The sequence below is a fragment of the Strix aluco genome, chromosome 5 (genome assembly GCF_031877795.1).
Source record: "Strix aluco isolate bStrAlu1 chromosome 5, bStrAlu1.hap1, whole genome shotgun sequence".
NCBI lineage: Eukaryota > Metazoa > Chordata > Aves > Strigiformes > Strigidae > Strix > Strix aluco.
Genome location: NC_133935.1, coordinates 68,194,373 through 68,212,477, shown reverse-complemented (window position 1 = coordinate 68,212,477; position 18,105 = coordinate 68,194,373). Strand labels below are relative to the sequence as shown.

Genomic DNA, 18,105 nt, shown 5'->3' with positions numbered 1-18,105 from the left:
AATATATTTTATGTCTGATCCAATACAACCATTCTCCAGGTCCCCTCACAACAAATTCACTCTTGAGAGAGAAGACCCATAGCAAGTACTTAGGGCAGGTGTAAGGTAAATATGGTCTGATATTTTTTTCCCAGCTCTGAATGCTCTATTACTTAAGAGACTTTTGTGAACTGGAAGTTGTTCCTTGATCTTTGGTTCTTTCAGTTCTTGATTGGAGATGATCTGTTTAACCCTGCTTTGAAGCACTTTTACTTTCAACATTCAAAAATGTCTTCTATCAGTAAGTTCCATGCAATTACTTCATTTCATGCAATTACTTCATTTAGTTTTACAACACAGGGTGTCCTAAATCTTAGGCTGTAAGACAGTGATTATTCACCATCTCTGGGTGAAATGACATGGTGACATATTTGTGACCAAATCATGTTAGCTTTGCTCTTTACAGGAACAAACACTGCTTGTAAGAAATTAAGTCAAACTTCAAAAGGCAATGCATGATGCTACGCAACATTTGACTATTGGGGAGTTTAACAAGACATCCTAAAATGAGTTTCATTCTACAGTAGCATTATACATGTTAAAAGTGTTTTATTTACAATTCTATTCTCTGTTTGTGTCATAGATGTAACATAATTTATAGGTGGACTGTACTATTTATCTTTTGCTTTATTCAGGTTAATTCAACCCTTAATTATTTGAATATGCTCACCTATTTCTGCTCTTATTAAGAAAAGCTATACTCTAAGCTAGGGTCACTTGTAATTAGTCAAGACAAAAGGAATTTTAAGAACTTGAGTAGTCATGAGAAATTTATTCAAATCCCGTCAAAAATTCCACTCTTATCTGCACCATTCATGCAGTAACTTGAGGCTTCCCCCTATGCCTCCCAAATGCAGAATTTGTAATACCCCACTTCAAGTTTGTAGAAGGGATGAGAGTTCCTTAATGCCCTCATATATCTAAGGTAACTTATAACCCACACTTTCTTTCTTCCATGCAAGTACACTGAATATTAATCTATATTAAAGGAAAAAATAAGCATCTTTCTTGTGGAGCTAACACAGGACAACACAGGATTTGGAGATGAGAAGATTCATTTAAGAGAAAGGAGATGTCTTTAGTTTCTATTCCAAGGACTGTTTGTTTATTGAAAGCAACCTTTGGGGAAAAACTCCAGTAATCTTCATCCCAGTTTGACAGCTGCCCCTTCTTATTCTGGGTGTGGGCTACCATAATATTCATGGCCTATGTTACAGGGGGTTACCTATGCTCTGCAGAAGTCATACAGCTGCTGGTGCTATGGTGCTGCATGCACTGCATAGGTCATGATCTAGCCTTTTGTCTACAAATTCAAACAGGTTCCAGATCTTAAATCTAAGCACTATTCAAGAACCACATATGCAGAGCAAAATGCAACAGGACCTAAATAAACTTGAGATGCTGTTCAAAGCTGCAATCCAGTATCTCTTTCCTGTCTCCTTGTATTTTACCTTTCTCTACCCCAAACAAATATACTAAACAGGCCAATTTCTTCTATTTTTAGTACACACTACTATCCCAGCTGAACACCATTGCTGGTGTAAGTCCAAGAGGTACCATCAGGCTCAAAGTCTGACTCAATCAGCTACATGTGTCTGACATTCAGCAAGATTATTTTCAGATGCCTAACGTCCACATATTCTGTGCCACTTGAGGCATTAGCTTGAGATGCCTGCATTATAAGCATAATAGCCCTAGGTTTTCTCTGTAGTTAATAGCAGCAAGTTTCTACAGAGAGATTCTGACAACCAGGGAGTAACTATACACCTAACTTCAGCAGTGCAGACATTTGTCTATGCTTGGGCAGGATAAATTTTAGTTTAGGTTCTTGAGTTGTGCATTACAGTGTGGGGGAGTTACATAAAGTCAATGATGAGGCTCAACATAAGGGCCTGCATCCTTACTCAAAAATTTTCCTTTGTATTGTTCCAAGTTCTCAGCTATTTGCACATGTACTTCCTTCTGTCTCATGTGAATTGTTTGATGTTCAAATTGGCTCTGGAGGAAGCCAAGTTTTCTTCCAAAGAGAAATCAAATAGATAATACTTGAGTGATTTCAATTTCAAGAGCAACCAGAGACTGGACCAACAAGTTCTGCCGGTTGCCTTTGCCAGATCTGCTCAGGGTGAGGAAGCAACAGCAGCAGCCACCCACAGGGAGCAGGCTCCACCCCACCAGATCTGTTCCTCCGATACATAGTCTGGAGAATAAAAGGAAAACATGGTCCTAAAAACTGAAGCATACACAGGTAAAGGTAGTTCCCGAATGAATCACACTTTAAGAATAAAAAAAACCCAAAACAAAACACTTTATTCAGTAAGAACTTTTTACTCTAGTTTTCAGTCAGCAAGGAATAGTTTTCTGCCCACGATTATTTCAGCAATACTGTTTTTTTACACTAATGGAGCTTCTGTCATATTATAACTTGCTCTAACCACAATGCTAACATTTTTTTTCTTAGTTTACCCATTAAGTTGTTCCATTCCACAATTTAGGCTTAACAAAATCCTTAACAAAAACATCTAATAAAGAAGAGACTATAGAGCATGCTATCTTATTCTAGAGTGTAACACATGGCACATTAGATTATTCCTTTCCAAAGGGACTACTTAGTAAAAAAAGAAAAACAGCACCTATTTTCTTAAAATGTATTCAAGTGAATATCTTCATAGGTAAATTTTTGCACTGCAAATTAAAATAATATCATTACAGCAGAAGAGGGAAACATTATTTTAAAATTTTTCCTGTGAAATCCAAGCTGCTGCTTATTCATGAACTGTTGGAATAAAGATAACCAGCCTTTAATACTCAAATCTGTTATGAGACAGTGCTTGTCAAGAGGTCCAACTGCTTTTTAAGTGAATCTTTCACTTTAATTAGTTTGGTAGCCTACAGGGCACAATTAGGTATTGTGATGAAGCTACAATGAATATGGCTTTCCTATGTTGATAACATCATTAAGGTTCACACAGGCAATCTGACAATGGAGGGGGCTACAATCCTGCAGATACATCAAGTAATACATCTTTGCACACATAGATTACATATCAAATTATTGCCATAGCACAAACCTGTTCCATTATGTATCTTATATAGGACAATTAGGACATACCTGTGCTACGTTATGAAACGGCTACCCAAACCAAGTAGACAGGTTTTACTTAATACCACTAAACTTGTAGGTAGCCTCTCTCAAACATATCTAACAATACAACTCAGTATTTGATATATACTGACTAGGAATGCGTTGTAATATTTATGTAAGAAACAGGACGGAGCTAAATACCAATCAGTACAAAGATTTTCCGTGCCTTTCCACAGAAGCTGAATTGCAGTGCTAGAATGACAATTTGCTGCCGTCTTAAGATTATTCGGTCATCAGCAAAATTACATCAAAAGACTTACTTAAAATTCACAGTCAAGATGATACAGTAAGTTTTTCCAACAGTACTAATTTTGGTTTCAAATTTAAAGTAAAAGGAGGTAGTGCAGTCAGGTTCAACCCAATTTTACTGATGCCAGGTATATTTGCTAGTGGCCTGTGGGTTGTCTTGTAATGTGATATTTGAAGAGGGTTTGTTTCCATCAGTATGTGTGTGTAAGAAAACATCAACTGGTCTCCTGGTTTAACATCTTCTCTTTTGTCATACCTGTAAAGAACAAAGAAGGCTTATTTACATTCCTCTCTTTACATATTAAACATCTCCATTATCGCAAGGGCACGTAGCATCCAAGATGAAACACAAAAGGAACATTCTCAGTTATATCTCTTGATTAACTTAACTGGTACAGGAGGAGGAAACTATTTTTGAAGAGATCAGGGAGCCAGTCATTCTATGCAAGTCTTTCTCCCGCTATTGTGATATAAGTCAGGACTTTCTCACTAGTCCTCTACTTGAGTTCTGTGGAGAAAGGACACCAAAGTCTAAGACTGTAGAAAACTGGACGAATTTTTAAGTTTACTCTACAAGAATTGTGTTTTGAATAAGTGTGGGGTTTTGGGGGTTTTTTTAGAGTTTTTAAAAATTTTTTAAAAAAATGTTATGAAGCACTTCAGCAGAAACCTTTCTCTTCTAGTAGTCATACATTTAAAGTAGGAGCCTCAGAGAATAGCAGGGAGAAGACTTCCTTGAATGCTGCAGGAAAGAAAGAACATCTTGGCAATTACAGTATTAACTTGGCACTTGTTATTCCTGGGTTTAGTTCCCTGATCTACTACATGTTTGGGCAGGTCACTTTGGGTCAGCTTTATAAACCTGTTCAGGTACCTAAATATATATAAATTATATACTTTAAAAATTATATAAAAAGTAACTAGTGAGTTCTGAAACTATTTAACACGTACACTTACAGTTATTTCTTAAAAGGAGTTATATTCAACGTAGCCATACAGGGAATTTACAGGATGAGAAAACAAGTGACTTTATGTGGCAGTGATGTGAAAGATCTAGGTTCAGCCACTCTCTGTCTGATCTCAGCCCAGAACCAAAGTTTGTTATCTCAGAGCTGTATGAAGCTCTCTTAATTCTCTAGAAACTGAGACAGATCTCCCTCGCTGTCTCATGAAGACATGGTTCTACTTCGCAATAGTTATTTATTTATTCACTGAAGAGAGTCAGGTGGAATTTATAGCCCAAGGGTTAGGATGCTCATATTGGACATGGCAGCCTGATCAAGTCCTCAGTCCAACAGCTTCAGAAGGGAAGAGTAAGTCCATGCCAATACACTTCATAGACCACTGTTAAAGTGTTCTTTCAAAAGTGAGAAACCTGGATTCAAATCTTTGCTCTATATCCCAGAAAAACATTCTACACTAATGCTGGGTAACAGTCCAGAAGACAGAGGTTAAGATGGAAGTTATTTACCTTTAGTTTGTTTACGACAAGACAGTCTTGGGCATCTAACTATAAAAGTGTCCATGCTCTGTAACCCACTGAAGAGCAGTGCTCAGTTCTTCACCATTTCTATTGCCCTTTTCTGTGAACTGTTTTCTACAGCTTTTGGAGCTCCTATTCTTAGGCACCTGATTCCTCCCAAGCATTTCACAAGCAATGACTCAAGGCTGTGGCTTTTCTTACAGGCATGGACACTGGTAGGGAAATGGTGCAATCCCAACCCTACGTACTCTTAAATGCACCTAGGAGTAAATCCAAGCTGCATCTTTTGCCACATGTGTCTTTGAAGGCCTGGCCTCTCATCTGCCTGAATTCTCTGTGAAAAACTGGGAACAATCTCACTTTATATTTTTAAAACACTCCCTGCCATAGCAGCCGTTAACATTTAAGAAATTTAAAGCAAGTACTCTGCAGCAAACTAGAGGATTTGTGTGGCATGTTAACTAAAATTTTGGCAACCCAGTAAAGATCCCAGGCTGACAGAATGCAGAGGTGTCAATAAATACATCACCTAATGCAGAATTAGAGTTTGCACACTGAACAAGTATTTTCTTCAAACCTCCCCCCCCCCCCCAAAAAAAAAAAAAAAAAAAAAAAAATCACACACTAATTTCAACTGCTATTTCCAAAAAGTTCACAGTATCAGTTAGAATGGTACATGCGTCCAAACTGGCAGAAGGAATGGTATACTTTGTAACAACTTTACCAACTAATTTTGCATTTTCTTCATCAGCAAATAAAAGGCCTTTCATTTGGCTGCAAGCATTTCTGAATTTTATTATTTTTAAATACTTCAAGCTTACACAGCATCGTTTATTCCTGGTTCAAAGAGACTGCACTAATTGAAGACAAGATTGTAACACCTGTCCTGTGTAAGAACCTGCATCAAGCTTCTTTCAATCACCCTTTGAAGAAAAATAATGGATCACTTGCATTTTTCTTGAGGCAAATAGATCTAATCTGAGCACACCACTAGAAGCTGTTAACTTTAAGACGCTTTTATTTATGGACTGTAGTTATCCTGATAAATCATCAGCCTTCATAGCCACTCCATCCATAAATCTATTTTCACCTGATGGACACAGTTTATGAAGATAAATCAGTTTTCACCTATCTGAAAGGCTGTCACTTCCTTGGATAAAAAGAAAATGGACAGCTGATGCCACTAAACTTTGCACTATTATGCTGTGAGACAAAGTGGTAATCCTGTGTATGATGCTCAGTTGTGGATTTTGCCTGATTTTTTTTAATATGAAGTTTTATGATGAATCAGCCCTCCCTGGAGGCTTTTTTAGGATGAGTAGACACAAACTGCTCTGTTGCTGCAACGCTATGAAGCATCCATCAGTGACAGGGATATTATTCGTTCACCTTCCAATCCCACTTGGAAGGCCAAGCACGCCCAAAACAACCCAAAACCCACTGCCTTAAAAAGCTCATTGAAACTGAGCATTGTATTTAGAGAATAGAGTTGTATTCAGAGTAGTGTGTGTATTTAAGTGTATTCAAAAAACAAAGATTGGAACATTTTAGCTATCACACATCTTCTATCACTTGTACTCTAATAGTTTAATGTGTGCTCCTGACTGTTCATGGCTTAAGACTTTCTCTACATTGAACATGCAATAACCAATTTGAAATAAACACTGGATTGGTAACTGTGAAGGCAATTCAGCTTTAAACTGTCCATACCATCACAGCATTATGAGAGAGCACCGAAATAAAATAAGGCATAGCAAGCTTGATTATTTTTATAATTTCCCCAGAAGCATAGATTTTCCTTTCTTCATCTTTACTTCCAAAATACTTCTATCTCTAAACATACCAATAATTAAATTATGTTTGTTCACCTGATCCCGAAGATTGTAACTGTTGGGAAAAAGAATGCTCAGAGCACTTCTTAAACCAAAGTCTGCTTGTATTGCTTTTGTTTTGTGCAAATATAAAGTGAGGCTTTGTATCAATTTCTGCTGAACCATCTTCATTAAGATGGCATTTTAAATTAGAAACCTACACTTAAGCTGAAGAGGTAGGCCTAAGGATCAGAAAGGTGCCTTTTACTGGTCTGCATCCTGAAAAGCAAACAATGCCATCCCACAAATGTCTCCTACTATTCATTTCAGTATTCTGGTTCTTAAAACAGTTTGTGCATCACTGCTGGTCATGATACCAAAGCACTCAACTGCTTTCTCTCAGAGCCAATGAATGTGACCAATAGTCCACAACGGCATCTTCAATGCCATCTATGTGAAGGGTGTTCCACATAAAAATAGACTTTGAATATTAATACACAGATAAGCCTCACATTGCCACACATCGCCACACATCATTCAAAAACAAAACAAAATGGGAACACTGTTCTGCCAAGAACAGAAAAGTGTTCATCTACAGCTGCGTTTTTACAAGATCTAGTGAGATATCAAAGGCAGCCGCAGTACAGATATTGGTGTTTTAGTAAGCTAACGATTATTTGCACTGTTTCTGATGTCTTTAAAAGATTCTGCATTATTTAGGCAAACTAGAAACAACCAAAACAAATTAGAAAACACTGCAGTGCTCTATTTCTGAAAAGGCAGCACTGCGTACATTAAAATTCTCTGAATATTCACATTGTTCTTGACCTGGCTTAAGAAATACCCTGTGCCAGAAACTGTTTCTGTGATGCTTGCCCCTGTGAATATACAAAAAAGGAAAAAGCAGGCTCCTGTCTTCAGATCAAAATACTTTGTTCATAACATACCTCCAATCTGAATTGATTTCTAGAAACCGAGAAACTCCTGTCTGTGCTGCAGCCACATCAATATGAACAGAGACATCTACATAAATAAAGAAAACAAAATAGAGTTTCAAAATTCCTCTAAGAAAACTCTGATTAATAAGTTAACAAAACAGTAACAGAAAAGATGCATGTAATTAGCATGAAGTAATATCCAATACATGGAAAGATATACTTGCAAAAAACCCCCTGCAATTGAAATTAAGCGAACATACCTCATACCAGCTTTACATACCTGCTGTTGAAGGTACCAACTCATGCAACTTCTGGATTGCCACTCCTCCAGGATAATTGAAATGTGAAACATATAAAGACGTTCCTGAATAAGCAGCATTAACTAGAAGGTGCATTATAACAAAGAAAGATCCAAGTTTGTACAGCCAGGATTTCCGATAGTTATTCAGACTGTTAAGGGAGGCAAAAATGAGTAAAAATAAACTGTTATTTTTCTTTCATACTGGTCATTGACTATTGTGACAGAACTTTTGTGAAAACTCCACTGCTAGATAATAAAGATTAACACAAACTTTATTACAATCATGTATATGAAATGCATTTACTATCCATTTTTAAAAGACTAGCTTCTGGTGACATTTAAATTAGAATATTCTCATTAATAAAGCTAATACAAGCTCATCAATAAAGCTAAGTATTGCTGTGTTTAAAACCTTTAGCTATGAAAGTGTCTCTCTTTCAAAGAATTTCAGTGTTTTAACTTAAGTTTATTTACTCAGTATACCCAAGGTTAACTATTTAATACAAACTCGATGTTTCATGAGCCCCACCTGTATATTAAACTATCTCCTAAAGTAAGTTATGTTAACAACACAGTAGTACACTGGATGTGTCTTTTTCTCTGGCGGATAAAGTAAACTGAACTGTAACAGCATAACAATACAAGCAGGGCTCTATTCTTGACTCTGTCCCAGATTTGCCAAATGGTCCCGTCAAATTATTTAACTTCTCTCTGTCTCCGTTTCCCTCATTAGTCAAATGGGTAAATAATATGAAGACCTCAAGATGATCCAGACTCCAAGATGGAAAGAAGTGCATAAAAATAGTAATAATAGTTATTGCTTTTCTTTTGTATTTTCAGAGAGAAGAAAAAAAAAAAAGAATTTTGAACTTACATTCGTGAACACATTTTAGCAGCCACTATGTTGAAGACAGGGAAAGTATATATGATAAAACGCAGCTCTTTATGTGGGAGAAAGGAATACAAGAAAATAAAGCCCAGTGCTGGCAAAAGTAATATCCGAGTTCTCTTTTCTGCTACACCCAAAGGTACGAATATAATGCTGCATCCCAAAGCACGAGGCAGGGCTGAATAGAAGTACCACAAGAAGGGGAAGGTCTTCAAGGTGAAAAAGAGAGTTAAGGATGCTTTCACTGCTAACAAGTAACGTAACTATTCACGGTAGTACACGCAAATTTTGCAAATATGCAGTATATTTTTTATGTATCACATTCTTCCAGGCATTTGGTTTCCTGCCTTACCCTTTAAGAAATAAAAGCAGTTGCCTAACTACATTCACATCACCCAACAGAGGCACATCAAATGGCGATAATGAGGGACAACATGAAAAACCCAGGGGAAGAAACCTGGCTTTACATTGGTAGAACACAAAGAAGCAAGAAGGAACAGTTAGGAGAGAAAAGTTAAAATTCACAGAAAGATCTAAGAAACAAACATTGTCTCGTAAGCTTCAAATAATGAAATACTAGATGAAAAGTAGAATTTAACACCATAACTGAATCTCAGGAATAGGTTACGTCACGTCTTTACTTTGACTGGTAGTGTTCAATAGATCGTTTTCCCTGGAAGTTTCAAAGGATACTCCCCAGTTGGAACTTTTGTTTAAAATTGTGTTATACCAGAGCACTTTCCCCTCAGGCCACACAAGTTGCCTCCAAAATAGAGAATCCACAACAACTGTTAGCCCTAAAAGAATTAAAGAAATAAAAATCTGCGTGAATTAAAAACTAGGGAAAAGCAAACTAGCACATCCAAATTGCACATTTACTGATGAGATCAACATAAACTGGAACATGCATTGTAAGCCTCACCCAAAGCCACAGAGAAGGCTGAATCTCTCTTGCAGTGGAAATGCAGGGGAGAGAGGCACTTCTTAATAGAAGTCTTAACAGAAGCATGTTAGATAAGAATCTGACTGATATTCACCCCACTCCAATCCCAGGTGTGAAAAGCAGTGGTTTAATTAAAGTTTGTTTTAAAAGAATATTAGAGCATTAAACATAACGAATGCTAAGAAGCCCGGGTTAACTTCAAATAGTACAAAATGGATTTTTATAGTAAAGCTGATAAGAAAAACAATCTCTTGAAGTTTGCTACTATTTATTAGGTGGGGGGGAAGAAGAGGGTAAGGAATGAAAGGCAAAAAGACAGGAAAAGCAGCAAATCCATTAGCCTCTTCTCCTCCACTCAGCTCTGTGAAAACTGCTCTGGTATTTAAGAAGTCTGCCCAGAGAGGGAATTAGTACCAGTGACTAATTCCCCTTGGACCTCCAAACTCTTACGCTGTGAGGTGTCTCCAAATACACTTGGCATGATCTTTTACTGTTTCTACTGTCCACACTGTGGAAGGGACAGCACACTACCAGAGGTCACCATCAGGCATCTGACAAGCATGTTTTAATTAGGTAGGCTGACAGAGAAGCTTAAGAGTTATTTACGTGCATATGCATGAGCCTTTCATGGATGGGTAGAGACAAGGAGATTTTTCAACCTCTCTAGCATGGATAATCACTTAAGCTATTAAAATTAATATAATAAACAGAGCTGAACTGTGACTCTCCCCACAACCCTCTTGCTTGGTATCCTTGTCTGTCACACAGTATTTTATCCCGGGATTCAGCTTATTATTGTGGCAATAGATATTACAACTGGGAATGCACATGTAGCTACAGCCAGGTACTAATTATACTAAAGACAACTTGCATGTCTAAGCCTTTTTAAGACCAGGACATTATACTATAAGCATCTAAAGGCAGGGGTCACAGTATCTTTCTACTGCTCTGTGCACACCTTTTCCTCACACAGAAATTTTCAAATAAATAAATACCCTTGTCGTATTACTAGCAAATGGAATTAAAAAAAAAAAAAAAGGAGAAAAAAAGCCCTAAAGGCCAGGTCACCAGAGAAGTCAGTCAAATCTCCAGACTTCTGTTGAATTTACTACATGGCATTTGTTTTTTCCAAGAAAACACTTACCCAACCAAAAAATTCCAGCAGGAACAGCATGGGAAAGCACCTTGAAAATGGAGATTCTTTTAGTTAATAACGTCACCAGGAGCATAAGGCCTAAGAATATGCAGAGCTCTGATCTGAAGACTATAATTGCCAAAGCTGAGAACCAAATGAATGGCCTTTGCTTTTGCTGTATCCAAAATGTCAATGCCAGGAGGACTGCAAAAATAAATAAAGCACAGCATCTGACACACTGAACTATTCAATTTCTAAATGACAACATTTTTCTCATTGCTAGCGTCTTGTTCCTCTAACTCCCCACCAATCTTCTCTTGGTCTTCCTACCATTTCTAGTCCAGAAACTCTTCCTCTGTTAAAGAAATGTAATTTGGAATAACACAGAACTTTTTGCTGTTGATGCTTAAGTAATTATAAAAGTATAACCACAGAAGGAACAAATGGGAACTCTTCCTAGACAGTATATTTAATAGGTTTTGGGGAAAAAAAAAAAAGACACCAAAAAAACACCAAACCTTAAGGGAGTATTAAAAGCCTTTCAAACTAAGATTTGTAATTATTATTGCTCAGTATCAGCTGAAGAGTTAGTTTATTCTCTTGGCTGAGTATATCCTGTATTCATGATAACAGCACCCTATTTCAGATATGAAAAAGAGACTACAGACAACTGCTCAGTGGGTTAGCTGGAGACATGCTGTATCTCTAGAGATGAAGCTGCCTCTACTTTTTCACAGTTTAAATCACATGGTAACACTGACTACATAGTAAAGTGTTCACGATATTAAGGAAAATGTCTGAAATATTAATAGTGCAAAATGCCATGAAACAACTTGTATTTTTTAATACCTGCAGAAATTATATAAGAAGTTTATTATTACACAGTGTTTATCCGACAATTCAACTGCTTTTTGTTTTTCAGTTCTGATCTACACAGGTTCTTATAACAACCTCATGTTTTTACTAGCTGAACAACTTGCACTGAAGCATTAAGTGACTCAGCTAATATCTGTCACATGTGGTTAATCTTCCCTCTCATCATCTCTGGGGAAAAACTGTATGTGTGGAGTAAGGTTTTGACTCCCCCCCCCTTTACTTTAAGTGTACAAACTGCTACATTTGTAGATAACTCCAGAAGAGGAAGGTGGAGAGGTTGTGGTGGGAGTTTGTTCCACAGTCTCATGAGAAAGCTGTTTCCTGTGTAGACTAAGTGCACAGATTTTTTTTTGAACTGCAGTTGTACCTAATGCCTTTTCAATAGTTCTATGTTTTATGCATCAGATGTGTGTACTCAAACCTCTAGTTAATCAAAGCCATCTGACAAACTCCACATACATTCAGATTCAATAAAACTTGATTCAACAGTCATTGTAAGCATATACGGTAAAAAAAAAAAAAAGAAAGAAATCACAACTGCTTAAGTTTTCTAGTCTTGTTATCACACAGTTTAATCAAGCACATGTATTAACTTGGTCTGACCACACATCTTCTGTGCTTTAACTACTGATACACTGAGAAGAATTTTTATATTTTAAAATGATTCCTATGCAAATACTTACCAAAAGGAAGTGCAAACACATTAGGGAGGGTTCGTGTACAGTAAAACATCAAATGAAACTGAGTAACAGTGATGAGACAGAAGACTGTTGATGTAGTTGCTCCAAACTGCTTTCTAACTTCTTTCTGCAACTTCCATAATGTGTAAATCACACTAAGCCCCAAGCTTCCTCGGACTATTAGGAGAATAAAAATGGGAAATAAGAGTAGTATCAGACAGATCACTGACAAATAACCATGTTACATAACGTAATGGGAAGAAGTTATGAAGAACCATACTGAAGATATCAAAATATAACTCACTTCAAAGAAAAAAAACAAAACTTCCCCATTATTCTATTTTAATGCACCTTTAACTCGTCCAATATTTTTGCAAACATCAATGCTTCTATGCCCAAGTTAAACAATGTTTTCTGAAGCATACACAGAAGTACACATGGGAGTATATTCTCTGAAGACACTTGCTTTTTCTACAATGACATTCATTAGCACAGACTTTCTCTGTGCTGTTAGTTACCCCAAAGAGGGGATGGAACTGACATGCTGTCTCTAACTACTCACAGCTTTCAAAATCCCTCATTAAGGAAAAGAATATCACATTTTAACCACTGATCCAAACACTGAATATTACAATGTCACTCATTAGTTCAGCGGTAAAAACATCTCTATTCTGACAATTTAAAGTTCCCATACCTATCAGCTGGGAGTAAAACTTGGACATTCTTAGCACAGAAAGTACATATATAGCTGGGCTGGAAAGAGCAGCAATAAAAATTGGTCCAAGGAACGTTCTTGGGACAACTCCAGGAAATTCATGATGGTCATACTGCAAAAACAAAAATCTAAGTAAGGCAGGCAAATCAGAAACAAAGAAAAACTGGGATAAATTGTATTCACGCTGCATTTATCCTACTCATATAGCAGGGAATTGCAATCTCTAGCAGTGTCCAAGAAAGAACACCTCCCTTCAAATTTACCTTATCCAAGTCCAGTTGGTGGTATACCACATCATGGATAGCTTGTAGGTTAAAGCTTTCCTCCACTTTTGTAAAAGGACAGACAGTTAAATGAACAAAGGCCACAACAATAATCAGCAGCAGCAATGGGAATGACCGACTACTCGAGCTCCTCTTCTGAGCCATATTCACGTATATTCTGTTATTATTAAAAAGAAAATACATTAATAACATGGTACAAAGTGTACAAACAGAAAAAGAGAGATTGGTAACACAAGGAAAATATACTACAGTACTGTAAAAGTTTAAACAAAGACTAATGAATTAAATAATTGATCCTTTTTTTTTAATAGTCAACAAATTCAGTAGATACCCAAAAACATATTCAAGCAGCATTTCAGGATTTATGCCACCTTCTGTAAATGTAAAAAACGTAAAAAACCTCAGACAATATAGACCCTGCTTAAGAGAATATTTCCCTTTGCGTCCCATACTGCCACAACTGCTGAGAGTGCCACCTCAATTACGTCTGCGTTTTGTGGGAGAGACAGCTTTGTAATTTACTCTCACTTTAATCTCACACTGAATTTACACATGATCTTTAGAACATACTCAGTCGCTTGTCTAGGACTCAAACTAGTGGGAGAGGAACCACGACGATAAGAAATTGCTTGGAACAGAGTGCTTTGATCTTTTGAGTTTGCCAGCTTGACAGCAGCTAGGCTGGGACTCAGCATGTGAAGGACAAACCCCCTTCAGCACCCACACCACGTGTCATTGTGGCATGAGATGGTCTGAACCCCATCCTTCACACTCCTACCCAGAGACAAAGGCCATCTCTCCCTAGTCCTTAATTTCACAACACTGTGCTGAGCCATTCTTATGGTAGCATTTATGATGTATTTTATCATGTTGATAAAGTCATGTGTCCCAGTGATGCCAGAGCAAATAAAGCATAAGTATTGTCATGGGTAAACAGCTCATCTTTTCTAGTTTCAGATTATAAACCAGTTAAAAAAAAGTTATTTTCCATAATCATTTCCAGCAAAAACACGGTAATCTATTTCAATTTCTTTTAACTTAAGCCTCCCACTTTTTTAAAGTAGACAATTTAATAAAAGACAAGACATTTTGATTATTGTTATGCTTGTTCTGTTCTCACAGAAACAAAACTTTTAAACCAGCACCTTTCAGGTACAACCAGGGCTTTGGTTAGAGATGTTTTCTCCCATGTTTTGGTCTAAATATGTCCATCAAACAGATGTAAGATAGTTGGCAGATTTCCCAGGATCACTTAGCAACTGTTTCCTAGAATTCCCTTTTCCAGAATTGATGTTTGGCCTGCTCATTAGTAAAAATAAATAAAGTATGAGCTAAGGTTCCTTATTTTCACAGCTAAAACAAATAAATCCTGAAATTTGTGTACTTCCTGTAAATTGCATGTATATGCATATTGTTTTATATATCTCACTGACTGCACTGCACCTGACTGCCGCTGTCACTGTGCTGTAACTGAAGCTCCAACACTGGGCTCAAAGACAACAGAGTTCTGTGGTAGGTCCTTACAATTTTGGGCTTGTTTTGCAACGGTAAGAGCCTAAATAAACACAACACCCCAGGAAGTGGGAAGAAGTCTTTTTAACCTGTGCCTAGTATTGCTTCTTTACAAGGATGGATAAAAATGGGTTGTGCTATGACAGAATCCTTTTTCCACAGCAGCAGTAAAAGAGGTATGGGACTGACATCAGCAGCACTTCAAGAAATGTTTGGCAGGAATCAAGCCTCTGCACAGGGCAATTTATCTTCCACAAATTCTTGTCTATAGAAAGCTCTCTTGCTGAATTCTTCCAATAAATACAAAGGCATCTCACGTTTCTGGCCAAACTTACACGAGAGAAAGATGGACACTGAAGCAGCAATCCACCGCTGCATACAGCAATACAGGCGTTTGAGCAGCCTGTAATACACCAGCAAGGTTGGTATTCCTCACTCCCAATTCACACCACCTCAACGTTTCAGATGTTTTAGGACCCAATAAATCCTTGTAAAACAACCCAAGTGGCAAGAATCTCTGTTTTTTCCTCCTCACCAGTTGTGTAATAAAAAGATGTTACCTTCACCTACCAATACCACATTCGTTACACTCTGATCACTCAACAATCCAGTCTGCTCCTGATGTTTTAGCTGATCACCACATGAATAATCAATCCCCAACTTCCTAAATCATCAGAATAACAGTGAAGCTACATATCCCATACACTTTTTATCACAACGCTTTTTTTTACCCAGTTGATTCCAATCCTTTTGTATGCCTGAAGAAAGTAAGTTTGCCAGCATACTCGCACATTTTGAAGATAATTAAATGCATTATACATACCGAGATTCCCTGAAGGGAAACATGCTAGAAGATAAAAAACCAAAGCATAAAGACAACAACTAGGTTTCTGAGATAAAGCCTAATAAATTTAGTGGTCTTGTCAAGACTCAAGATAACTTGCTCTGTCGAAAATTGATGCTGACAAAACCTCAAAATTCAAGTAGAAATTATCAGGACAGGCAGACACTGAATTTGACGTTTAAAATAAATTTGCTATATAAAGGGAAAATACTTGCAATTACAGCTTTGGTTTTTTTTAAATACCAAAATCACAGAAACAGATTTTCACTTAATAAAAAGATTTTAATAATGAAGGTTAGAGGAATATTGTAAGCAAATACAAGTATTTTTATCCATCATTAATGTTCTAACAACTTCGAAGAATCTTCCCCAGACCTGCACAACATCAAGACTGAATCATAGAAGAGCAGAGACTTTCAACACAAAGAAGTTATCCCTCCCTTCCTAGGATTAAACTGGGTGAAAATAAATTGTTTTCTTACATTAAAAAAAAGCTGAAGCCCTTTCATAAAAAATGATTTATTCTTTCCCTATATTTTTTATGTGGAAGTGTTATTAATTTCAGTAATAGGCTTTTTGCTCTTTCCATGAAAAATCTACCATAGTTAGCTCACTTATGTTTTTCAGACACTCTTCAGCCTAAATAGAGTTTGGCAGACAAACTGCATGTTGAATCTGTCTACAGAGACCGCAGTTCACTCCCTCACACGCTCTGTGTGGACGCATCTAAGCAGAACCACCAAGAGCATCATCCCACCATAAGGTACTCCCTCCCTCCTCTCTGGCTTGATCCAGCTTTGGTAAAACCTATGTTGTACTAACTTCCATTTTCATGGGTTTTTTCCCTATGCTTTAATAGCTCTTCCAACTCACTCTAAAGCTAACTTCTGAATGAGGACCGATTTAAACCTTGTAGTTGCTGGGACTGGTTTTATTCTTTCCTAAGAAGGAACACGGCAGTTGATATTCTGATACACATTTCCTCATAAGTCTGGAGACAGGCTAAAGCAAAATAATTAAGACAAGAAAACGCTGAGGCAGGGAATGAAGCCTGGGGCAGCACCGGCTGTGGAAACACGACGAAGCTATGTCACTCTTCGGACTGGGGAAGGAACACACCGAATGCTCGACTGAAGCCAAACCCCAAACCACTCCCCGCCCCTCCGGGCCGTCCCGCCGCTCCCCGAGCGCCCCGACCCCCCCCGCCGCGTGCGGCCGATCCCCCCCTAGCGGCCGGCCCCGGGGGGACAGGCAGCCACGCACCGGCGGGTCCCGCCGCGCCTGGGAGAGGGGACGCGCGACGCGGGACCCACCGAGCTCAGAGCCCGAGAAACGGCGCGTGGCGGCCGCCGTTAGCGCTCGGGGCGGGTTAAAGTAACGGCCCTTCGGGTCGCTCCTGGGCAGCCCTGTGGCGTTCCGAGACGAGACCACAACGTCACCCGCCGCTTCCGAAGCCACCGGCACCGTCCCCGAGGCCGCACGGGGTCCCCCGCGGCAGAGCCGGGCCCGCCCGCCGCCAGGCACCGCGTGGGAGGCGCCTGCCCTGCCCCGCTCCCGCCCGCCACGCCGCAGCTGTCGCGTCCGGCAGGCGGAGGGCCGGGAGGCGGCAGGGAGCCCGCCCCGCAGCGCCCCGCCGCGCCGTTGCGGTCGCGGCCCCGGCGCCTCCGCAGGGGAGGGGGTCCCGGGGGCTCCCTCCGGCCCAGCTGCAGCCAGGCTGTGGCGAACGAACGGGCCCCGCTGGCGGCGGCCCCACTCCCCATCACGGGAGCGAGCGCGCGCACACTCCCTCCCCCGGCCGTTCCCTCCCGCCCCGCCCGCCGGCACGGGCGCAGCGCCCACGGCCCGGCCCGCACTCACCGCCCGGGCGTCCACGTGGCCACCCCGCAGCGGGCGCCGGCAGGAGGGGGCCGGCGGCGGGCGGGCGGAGGGGGGAAGGCATCCCTGCGCCCACGTGACCGCCGCTCCGGCCAGCCATATTAGGTGAGGGCAGAGCACGCTCGCGGCAGCAGAAGGGCTCTGGGGCGTCTGCCAAATACAAATGGCGGATGGATCCGAAGCCCCTACGGAGCTCGTGACTGCCCGTTCTCATGATGGCGGCGCCGCGCGAGGCCGGTGGGCCCTGCTTCCGCAGGCAGCTCTCTGCCACGCCCCCCGTCTGTTCTCTGCGCACGCGGGGGGCTCCGATTGGCCCGGAGCGTGGCGGGTGCTGATTGGGCCACGTCCCTCCGTTCCCCTATCTCCACCAACGAGCGCGTGCGGCT

General features: G+C 39.8%; 1 protein-coding gene across 3 annotated transcripts; it reads right to left on the bottom strand.

The window, feature by feature from the left end:
- Positions 1-2,328: 2,328 nt before the first annotated feature.
- On the bottom strand, positions 2,329-17,963 carry ALG12 (ALG12 alpha-1,6-mannosyltransferase). 3 transcript variants are annotated; one of them, XM_074827700.1, is made up of 10 exons: positions 17,702-17,961; positions 13,468-13,645; positions 13,184-13,316; positions 12,493-12,666; positions 10,943-11,137; positions 9,549-9,652; positions 8,841-9,064; positions 7,946-8,115; positions 7,675-7,750; positions 2,329-3,689 (listed from the first exon to the last, which is right to left on the bottom strand). In XM_074827700.1, exons 2-10 carry the CDS (start codon positions 13,630-13,632, stop codon positions 3,458-3,460), a joined length of 1,473 nt encoding a protein of 490 aa, XP_074683801.1. In that variant the 5' UTR covers positions 13,633-13,645; positions 17,702-17,961; the 3' UTR covers positions 2,329-3,457. The 3 variants fall into 3 exon arrangements, with proteins under 3 accessions (XP_074683801.1, XP_074683802.1, XP_074683803.1); XM_074827701.1 differs by lacking the exon at positions 17,702-17,961 and adding an exon at positions 17,158-17,410; XM_074827702.1 differs by lacking the exons at positions 8,841-9,064; positions 9,549-9,652 and having other exon boundaries at positions 10,943-10,982; positions 17,702-17,963.
- Positions 17,964-18,105: the final 142 nt, after the last annotated feature.

Coding starts and splice junctions, on each gene's coding strand:
- ALG12 (XM_074827700.1), bottom strand. CDS start 13,632: ATGGCTCAGAAGAGGAGCTCGAGTAGTCGGTCATTCCCATTGCTGCTG. Junction 8,116..8,840: donor GCTAAAATGTGTTCACGAAT/GTAAGTTCAAAA, acceptor CTCCCTTAACAG/TCTGAATAACTATCGGAAAT. Junction 7,751..7,945: donor GTTGGTACCTTCAACAGCAG/GTATGTAAAGCT, acceptor TTATTTATGTAG/ATGTCTCTGTTCATATTGAT.